Source organism: Mus caroli, chromosome 1 (assembly GCF_900094665.2).
Source record: "Mus caroli chromosome 1, CAROLI_EIJ_v1.1, whole genome shotgun sequence".
In the NCBI taxonomy this organism is placed as follows: domain Eukaryota; kingdom Metazoa; phylum Chordata; class Mammalia; order Rodentia; family Muridae; genus Mus; species Mus caroli.
The window spans coordinates 157013074-157023119 of NC_034570.1; the positions used below are offsets into that span (position 1 = coordinate 157013074).

At 38.4% G+C, this 10046-nt stretch overlaps 1 protein-coding gene across 1 annotated transcript in view; it reads right to left on the reverse strand.

Annotated features, from left to right (window-relative positions):
- Window positions 1-5256: 5256 nt before the first annotated feature.
- Window positions 5257-10046, reverse strand: part of LOC110296378 (dimethylaniline monooxygenase [N-oxide-forming] 5-like) — a 14273-nt gene continuing 9483 nt past the window's right edge. The window contains exons 5-7 of the mRNA XM_021165054.1: window positions 9802-10042; window positions 7736-7808; window positions 5257-5614 (exon numbers count right to left, since the gene is read on the reverse strand). Of these exons, the coding sequence (XP_021020713.1) occupies window positions 5257-5614; window positions 7736-7808; window positions 9802-10042 (672 nt within the window). The remainder of the gene's footprint in view (window positions 5615-7735; window positions 7809-9801; window positions 10043-10046) is intronic.

Genomic DNA, 10046 nt, shown 5'->3' on the forward strand with positions numbered 1-10046 from the left:
GAGGTGATGGAGGATACCAGGAGAACAAGGCCCTTTAAATAAACTGAGGAAACTCACATGAACTCAGAGACAGTAGCAGCATACCCAGGTCCTACATGGATCTGCACTAGGTTTGCTATATAGATATTATAATTTTCAGCTTTTAGTATTTTTATGTGACATGTGTATGTGAATTAGCAGATCTGTGATTCCTGAGACATCTCTTGGGGCTGTTTTCCTTCTGTTGTGTTGTTTTGTTTTATTTTGTTGCAGAATGGAAGGCCAAGAATGCAGCCCTGACAAGATCTACCCTCAAGGATGCTAGGATGCTTGAGCCTGACTTAGACTGCTCTGATGCTGTTTCCCAGAGACACGTGCTTCCAGCACAGCTTCCAGAAAGCTGACCACAGAAGATCTCAATTCATCTAGATTTACAAACTGACCCAGTCAGGATTTCACTTAAGCCTGAACTTTCTCAACACCAAGAGACTGGCCAGCAAATGATGACAGCTAGCTTTCTTTTGACTTAATTCATTTCTCCAATTTCCTTTTGAGCTCCCCCAAATAAATTTTTTGGTCATTTATTAGTTATGTTGTCATTAGGAATGATTATAAATAATTATGGTCTTGGAGAGGGAGGAAACAAAATAGTGAGCTTAGACGCAGGGATTTATCTTTCCTTTCCTTTTCTCGGCCCTTCTTTCTTTCTTAGATAAAAAGGAGGGGATTGAGAAAAAGGGGGTATCGAATTATCATATAGGAATAATAAAATAAAAGGGTAGATTGTTGAATCTACTTTTTAACTTAGAGGTATTGCTATTCACAAATAATGCTATTTTGTTTACATTGGTATAGATTATTATTTAAGAAGAAGAAGAAAAGAATTGACTTGCATCAAAGCTTTGTTCTTCATCTAAGTAATGAGGAGAGCCTGGACTGAGTGCTCTTAGTTTATTTTTTCCTCAGCACATTGTTCTCTCAGACAGTATAGTGATCATGTCTCATAACAAGAATACTCTACAGAGAGAGCAGGGATCATGGGACATAGTGCTTTTGGTTGTTGCAGAAGGAAGATATAGTGTGAACTCTTATTGTGGATTGACTGAATTTAGACATAGAAAGGTAGGAATCACAGAGTGAGCATTTAAGATAAGGTATTTATGTTTTTTTTTATGATACTCCTCAAGCAGATATACGTTTCTTGTAGTGATATGTTACACGAAGACCCACATTTAGATCAGGTCTCAGGCAGAAGCATCACATTCTGATATATCCTAAAGATGGCAGTGGGGATTAATATTCGTCATTCCCATCAGAACAGGATGAGGACCTAGGAAGAACTGCACCTGCAGATGGCGCCATTTAGTNTCTGCTGCTGTCCAGAGAAGGTGAGACAGAGGAGACAAGAAAGAGCTTGGGCACAGGAAAAAGATTCCTGAACAGAACACCAATGGCTTGTGTTGTAAGATTAAAAATCGACAAACGGCACTTCATAAAATTGCAGATCTTCTGTAAGGCAAAGGACACTGTCAATAAGACCAAAAGGCAACCAACAAATTGGGAAAGTATCTTTACCACTCCTAAATCTGATACAGTGATAATATCCAATATATATAAAAAATTCAAGAAGTTGGATTCCAGAAAAAACAAACAACCCTATGAAAATGGGGTAGAGAGCTAAACTGAGGAATGCTGAATGGCTAAGAAGCACCTAAAAAATGTTCAACATCCTTAATCATCAGGGAAATGTAAATCAAAACAAGCTTGAGATTCCACCTCACAGCAGTCAGAAAATGGCTAAGATCAAAAATTCAGGTGACAGCAGATGCTGGCGAGGATGTGGAGAAAGAGGAACACTCCTCCATTGTTGGTGGGGCTGCAAGCTGGTACAACCATTCTGGAAATCAGTTTGGCGGTTCCTCAGAAAATTGAACATAGTTCTACCAGAAGACCCAGCAATATCCCTCCTGGGCATATGCCCAGAAGATGCTCCAACATGTAATAAGGACACATGCTCCACTATGTTCATCGCAGCCTTATTTATAATAGCCAGAAGCTGGAAAGAACCCAGATGCCCCTCAACAGAGGAATGGATACAGAAAATGTGGTACATTACACAATGGAGTACTACTCAGCTATTAAAAACAATAAGTTTATGAAATTCTTAGACAAATGGATGGATCTGGAGGATATTATCCTAAGTGAGGAAACCCAATCACAAAAGAACACACAATATGCACTCACTGATAAGTGGATATTAGCTCAGAAGCTCAAACTCCTTCTTAGAAGTGGGAAGAAAATACCCATGGAAGAAATTACAGACAAAGCTCAGAGCAGAGACTGAAGGAATGACCATCCAGAGGCTGCCCCACTTGTGGATTTGTCACATAAACACCCACCAAACCAAGACACTGTGGCAGATGCCAATAAGAGCCTGCTGACAGGAGCCTGATATAGCTGTCTCTTGTGATGCTATGCCAGTGCCTGACAAATACAGAAGTGGAGGCTCATAATCATCCATTGGATGGAGCATAGGGTCCCCAATGAAGGAGCTAGAGAAAATACCCAAGGAGCTGAAGGGGTCTGAATCTCTATAGGAGTAGCATCAATATGAACTAACCAGTACACCCAGAGTGTCTTGGAACTAAACCACCAATCAAAGAAAACACATGGTGGAATTTGTGGCTCTAGCTGTATATGTAGCAGAGGATGGCCTAGTCAAGTCAGTCATCAATGGGAGGAGAGGCCCTAGGTCCTGTGAAGGTTCTGTGCCCCAGTATAGAGGAATTCCAGGACCAGGCATGGGAATGGGTGGGTTGGTGAGCAGGGAGAGGGGGAGAGGATAGGGGATTTTTGGAGGGGAAACTAGGAAAGGGGATAACATTTGAAATGTAAATTAAAAAAATCTAATAAAAAAAAAGAAAGACCTTTGGCAAATTCTAATTAGTGGGAGCTTGAGGTGGAAGATTATCTGTGATTTTCTGTTGGATATGGCTTTAAGTATTGTCTATATGTACTACAGCCTATGGCTTCTAAGAATGGGACAATGAGCGAATGGGGGGTGTTGTGGGGAGGGGGAAGGAGAGGAAAAGCATTGAATTGCATCAAAGCTTTGTTCTATATTTAGAGTAAGTAATGCATTCTGCTTCACTCAATATTTGGTTTGATGTTCACCTGGTCCTGTGTCAAAAGGCCAAGGCAGAAGCCATTTGTTGTTGACTTTAAGTAATGAGGAGAGCCTAGACTAAGCACTCCTAGTTTATTTTTCCTCAGCACATTGTAGCTGGTGGCAGTTTACCTAGACTTGGGTAGATTTATAGGTTTAATTTCTATCATTCCATAAAATGATTCTTTATAAAAGGTACACATGGCTTACAGATTATAGCCTCAAAATCCTTAACTGGTGACAGTAGTAATAAAAAATAGGTAAGAAGAATCTCTGAGCTGATACTTCTCTGATGCTCAGTGTGAAATCAAGGACAGAGTGTTGTGTAAACAGAACTTGAAAATCTCTTGTATTGTCTCTTCTCCACACCACTCTATGCCAGGTACCTGAAATTCTACCAGCCATTCTAGATGAGTTTAAGGCTTCACCAAAAAAAAAAAAAAACACTGCTGATGAGGCCCAAAACCTGAATCCCTAGAGCTTTCTTTCCAGCTTGCAAAGAGACTCTACTAGAGTCACCTCTCTTCAGCTATTATTTAGAGCGTTTATATCCTTGGGGTGGGGCCTAGTGAGTGCCATTCTTTTCAGGAACTTCCTAAGCCTTGCAAGTTTCATTGTCTTCAGTGTTACAAGCTTTGCTTCAAAGCACTCCCTTCCCACCTTTGTTCAGGAAGAACATTTCAGTTTCCAGGAAATAGCTACACAACAGAAAGGCCAATGACTGATGGAGAACTGTTTTCCTGCGAATGGTGTCCTGCAGGCCTAATGTTCTGGAGCATCAAGACCAAGGCTGTCACAGGAGATATGCTTACTACAGTATATTGTTATTGCTTAGAAGAGTCTCCCATAGAAACCTCTTCCTCATTTTAGTACAAAGATCACTGTGGAAAATATGTTTTAAAATTATTTTTTATTCTGAAATTCTCAAGTTTACAAAAGGGCTGAAAGATTAGTGCTAGAAACAGTTGTACAACTTTTAACCAGCATCACAATCTGGGGACATTCTGTCCCTAGCATTTTTCTTTTGTGTGTTTTGCTCTGTCCCAGTCAGTCTCTCACCTACAGATAAACTTAAACATATACTGCAAATAAAATGTCCACATCATGGTACTCCTACTTTTGCCTACCTATTAGAAATAAGAATATTCTCCTGCATAAACATAATGCTATTATATTACACAGTATCATCAGTAATTCAATACAACCGTGTACATAAAAAAATCCCCTAGTTTATGTTAGAATTGTCATTTAGTGTTTAGATATTTTCATTGATCATTATAGGACTGCAGTCTCCTTTATTCAGAACTGAGCTTAGATTTACTGGGAATGTATTTTTCTCATTTTCTCATGTTGTCCCTTAATATCATTTATGCTAAACATTCTGGGAGCAGCACAAGATATCAGCTCCCAGTGCATCATATCGGGAGTTACAATGTATCATTTCGGCACTTAGCACTTTTACAAATGGTGCTGTTTGATATAATGGTAAGTTGATGAATGTCATATCTTTCTATTGATTAATCTTTTTTTCAGGGAGTGCTCAGTTGCTGACACTGGTTCACAGTCCAAACATGTGGTAGTAAAAGGCATGAACATGAGGTCATCCCAGACCTGCTTGCACTCTGAGACCAAGTCTTCACTTGATCTTAGCCTAAAGGCCGAGAAGCGATGAGACCAAGTCTTAAAACTAAGACTCAACCAACCAACCAATCAACCAACCAACCTACTTCTTGAAACAGCTATGATTTTTTTAAGGGGTCAAAATGGGAAAGATGCTTTGAGACTATCAAATATACACTTAAGGTTTATTGCTGGTTAAACAGTCTCTGAGATTTTAATAAAGCAAATTCATCCCACTTTTAATTATTCTTTAAAGTCATGTTACATAAAAACTTCTCAAATTCTTCAAGTTACGTTTGGAGTAAAATAGTAACCCTTTCAACTTCTCCTTATAAAGTCATTGTTGGAGGAATTCTGTGTGCATTTGAAAACCCAGTTTAAAACTTGCTAAATACACATGTTTCCCCTTATACTTAACTGATCCTAAGATATATGGTTTCATTAACAATAGTTTACTCTCTAGTTGCAGAAATATCTATGTGAATATGAAGTTAGTGACTTGTGATATGCATGATAACTAATACGAAAATAAAGAAAAAAATGACAACACAAACACTTTTGACCCAGGATAGAGGAGAGAGGTGAGATTGTTTGACCACACGGGTTCTCAGGGGTTTGAGAATCCTTTCTCTCTGAGTGAGGATGGCTGCCCGAGCCCCATGCCATTTCCCTGGCCCCTGTAGACGGTACTGGTAGGAGGTGCAAGGACCACAGAACACTTCCTTAGCCAGTTTTGTATCCCAGAGGAGGAGAGAGAGCAGGTTGGGTTTGACACCTATCTCAGAAGCAATTTCGTCCATGTAGTCGATGAATGTTACTCGGCGATGGCCTTTGAGACTTTTCTTAGAGCTGGAGTGGGGATGGAAACACAACAAACATCAGACTTCAGTCCTGTCATCCCTGGGTTTCCAGTACAACTTGCTTTTATTTGCTTCTTCACTGTTTTACATGTGTCAAATCTTAATTTAATACATTTTCTACAACTCCCTTAGGCACAATATGGTCTCTTAACACATGTTGTGAATCTCTGAGGGTTTTAAAGTTCCCACATCCTCAGAGAGTGACAGGAATATATAGAAAGGAATGACATCTTATATCTGGATTTCCCTTATAGATTCAGAATCCAGTTCCATCATGTGAATGAATTAAACTACCAAGGAGTACATATAAGTCGTAGTGTATGAAATTCCATTGCTTACTTCATGATTCCAATCTACATAAACTATCTTCTCTAGATACTAATTCTGTATACAATTATTCCTTTTGGATATTGGTAGGTAATCATGTTACTATTTTTGTAAATTTTGAATACTTGAGAATGAAAGGCCCCTCTTCAAGACACCTACTTATAGTCCCAGTACTCAGAAGGCCAAGGAAAGAGAATCACAATAAGTTCAAGGTTAGCCTGGGCTATGAAGTGAGTTCATAGCTAGCTTAGGCTATGAAATAAAGCCCCATCTCGAACAAATTGACAAACAAGAAACCACCTTGTTAAATTATCCCTTGGTAAAAGTGCCTTGACTTATATAAAAAAAAAACACAAAACTTTTCACAATTTTGAGAAGAGATAAATTTGTATCATTTAAGATAAACATTAAAAAAAGTGAATGAAAGTAGCCAAGTGAGTGAGAAATCAATGGAATAAGGCTATGTAAGGCAGCAGTAAGGTTCTTATCACCAAATTCATGGATGTAGGGGAGGATTGGGCATCATTGATCTTACCCAGCCCTGAACCTTAGTGAAAGGCAATTCCAATCTGCCAGGCAAGCCTTGGTCACTGGTACTGCAGCAGCAAGAGCGATATGTGAGCAACCACCACCCTCTGATTGGATCTGAGGCCTGCTCCACAGGAGGAAATGCATGCCTCATCCTAGACACCCAGTCATAACTCCATGAGTGAAGAGTTTCAAGGCCATAGGAGAGTTTTTACTATTGTGTAGTTAAACTTGTGTGACTCCAAATTGCTTTCTAGATATTTGTGTTTATACTCTTACACAAATATTGCTACTCTCAGCCTTAATCCACACTTTCTCTTTGTAATGGGTGGTGGTGAGTTCATGACTCATGGGTCTGAGAACAGGCAATGGTTAAGTGCTCAACCCTAAGCAGGGTATTTGTATCACACTCTTTAAGGCTTAGAAAATACCAAGAAGGACCAGAAGATAAACCAGATCATCCAGAAGAGGAAGAGAAGGGCTGCAGGATGCTATTTTCTGGGTATGATGCACCCTTCTTTGTTCTGTTTTTAAATTTTTAAAACATTACCCAGGGTTACCTAAGAGAATATTCATGCAAGTATATGATCTATTTTGAGCTTACGACCCCTGACCTCCCTACACTTCCTCTCTCACACCATCGTTCCCTTTAGTTACACAGATTGTTTTGTTCCTATTTCCATGTCACCAACACATATGATTGTATGTATCTGTACTGTCTGGGACAACAAATGAGGGAAAAATACAATACAACCATCCTTTTCATTTATATCTATACTCTTGTAAGTGGTATACCTTATACTTGTTTAGAACTAAAAACTCCATTGTGAACACAATACACATTTTAACTCTATTTCCGTGGACACCTACATTGTGTCCCTAACCTAGCTACTGTGACTAGGGATTGTAATACATGCTAATGTGCAGTGTGACTCTGTGATGTGTTGGCCTGGAGTCTTTTGGGTAAATGCTGAGAAGTGGTATATCTGGAAGGTACAGGTTTAGGTTTTTAAAAAACTATTCTTATTTCCACAGTGAGTTACATTCTACTCATCATGTAGACTTGGTGTTCTGTGGGTATTTAACTCATAATGTCAGATTTAGGTTCCACAATCAGATCCATGTAAAAAATGATGTCACTGAACTAAAATTATCATATTAGGGCTCATTTAGCTGCAAACTATATAAAAAGCAAAATCAAATATCCCCCTCTGAACATGTTTCATTTACTTTAACAGAAAATTAGGCTCCTTACTCTTTGGCCATTATTTGTTTCTTTCTGTTGATGTCAGCTATCATGGCTCTCCTTGAGGGCAACTTTTTTAGTCCTGAGAAAACAATATATAAATATTGAAAGTTTGACACGAGGACCAAGGTACACACATAAACAAAAATAATGGTTTTGAAATAGAATGAAATTGTCAGACCTCTATAAAATTATTAATCAAAACCTCATGTTTAAAGAGTTACAGGGGAAGAGAATTTCTTTTACACTGTCATGCCCAGGATGTCACTTAGGTGACCCAGCTTTCCTTTAAGATAAAAAGTGTTTAAACTTTTCTTAGTTTAAATGTATACTCAACATCCCTGAATACTATCAATACTTTTAAGGTGTTTTTTTTTTTTATAGTCTTTCAAAGATCCTTAACCTAAACTGGGACCTGACGAAAAGTCTCATGTATAAGAACATTGCCTAGCTTTGAGCTTACATCCCAAATGCTTTTTTTTTTCTGTCTGGTGAGTTAAGAGAAGATCTCTTAGTTTTCATTGTGCTTTCTGAAAGTATATACTGATGGAAGAGCACCCTGCACTGTGATAACTACATTTTGAAAGGAGAGCAAGTAATTGCACACAGAAATTCTGTGTGTATGAATGTGCCATGGACAAAGAAGATACAACAAACAGAATGTTAAATTATGCTAGAGAGACAAGACAGAGTGTAGCAGACATGATACTTATATAGACTGTTTGCCTTGTTGCTTCACCAGGTGTCACATGGTGTGAGTATCTGCAAAAATATGACCTACACACAAATGTCCTCAGTTTCAAACACAAATGTGTAAAGCATGAAAGGAATAGAACTGAAGAACTGAAATTCTCGTAGCATTTTAAATTACTACTGTACATCTATACATACATTATGAAACATCAACTATTCTTCTACAAATATACCAAATAAAAGAACATACTCAATGAGACACATGTGTGTTCTTGTCCATGCATCAGTGTTCATAATAATCCAAAGTGGCCATTAATATAAAATACATTGTATGTGTATATGTACACATATATATCCATATGCATAGACTGAATGGAGAAGAATATGGAGTGGTATGTTTTAAATGAAGAAAATGACTGTAAAATAAGGATTCACTTGATGATATTGTATAAAGAGGAAGAAGCCAGACATCATGCAGTGGCTATCCTCCAGCAGTCCTCCTTCAGTTCCTTCAGATTACTGTGTTGTACCCCCGCCCCCTTTTCTATTTTTACTTGTGTTGTGAGACAAGCCCTTCACATTTATCTTCTTTGTGCACACTTCATTTTGCCCAGGCCTTTCTACACCCACTTGTTTCCTCCCCCACATCTCTCCACTATCTGCTTGAACTGTCCTGCCCCCATTATTTATATAATCTATGGTTCCACTTGCACAAAGAAAAAAAAGATGAAAGCTGTCTGAAAGTATCAGAAATGAGCCTTGTTTTCTTTGGTGACACTGGAGAAACGTGAGCCTGGAAACGCATGAAGAGTACATTTCTGAATTTTAGTTATTTCATTTGTTTTTAATCTACTGTGTACTTGAATAATTGTATGTGTATTTGATTTGTGAAAATTGTTCAATGTGTGATGTATGTGCTTCTGTATGTGTATATTACACTAAAATAGTACTTTGGCTAAATTTGCTTTGTGAAAAGGCAATTTGATATGAAGAGGAGACCCAATAAACATTGTAAGAAATTGTGTAACTACTTTCTCATATGGTCATTATTACATACATTTGATGGAAGTCAGCAAAGAAAACATATTTATCAGGACAAACAGAAATGAATCCAGAAAACAGAAACATAAAGCTGTTCTGTAGAGCTTTGAATAAGCATCAAATGGGTTCACCTGAAACTTCAGAAAATAAAGAGAAGTTGCAGGAGCCACTCTTTCCACTTCACCATGGATACATATTCAAATCTCACTTAGGGAATTTCTACATCAATAGTTAGACAATGTATTAGAATGAGAGAGATCAACAGAATATTAGACCTCTGTGTTACTTTTAAATCACAGAGAATTTGGAAATACTGTATTCATGGCAATACAATTCCATACCTTTGAACACGTGCACAACCCATCGGCTCTGGAGCTCACTTGTGGGGAGGAGGGCTCCAGCTGGCTGGAGGATGCCAATGAAAGCCAGAGTTGGCTTCTCTAGCTCAGGAGGGAAGACATATTTAAACATGGAGTACTGGTTGTCTAGGACCCCTGAGGCATCACTCAAGAAAGGGAATGACAATTTATAGCCTGTGGCAAAGATGACAATGTCTATGTTCTCCTTGGTTCCATCCTCAAAGATG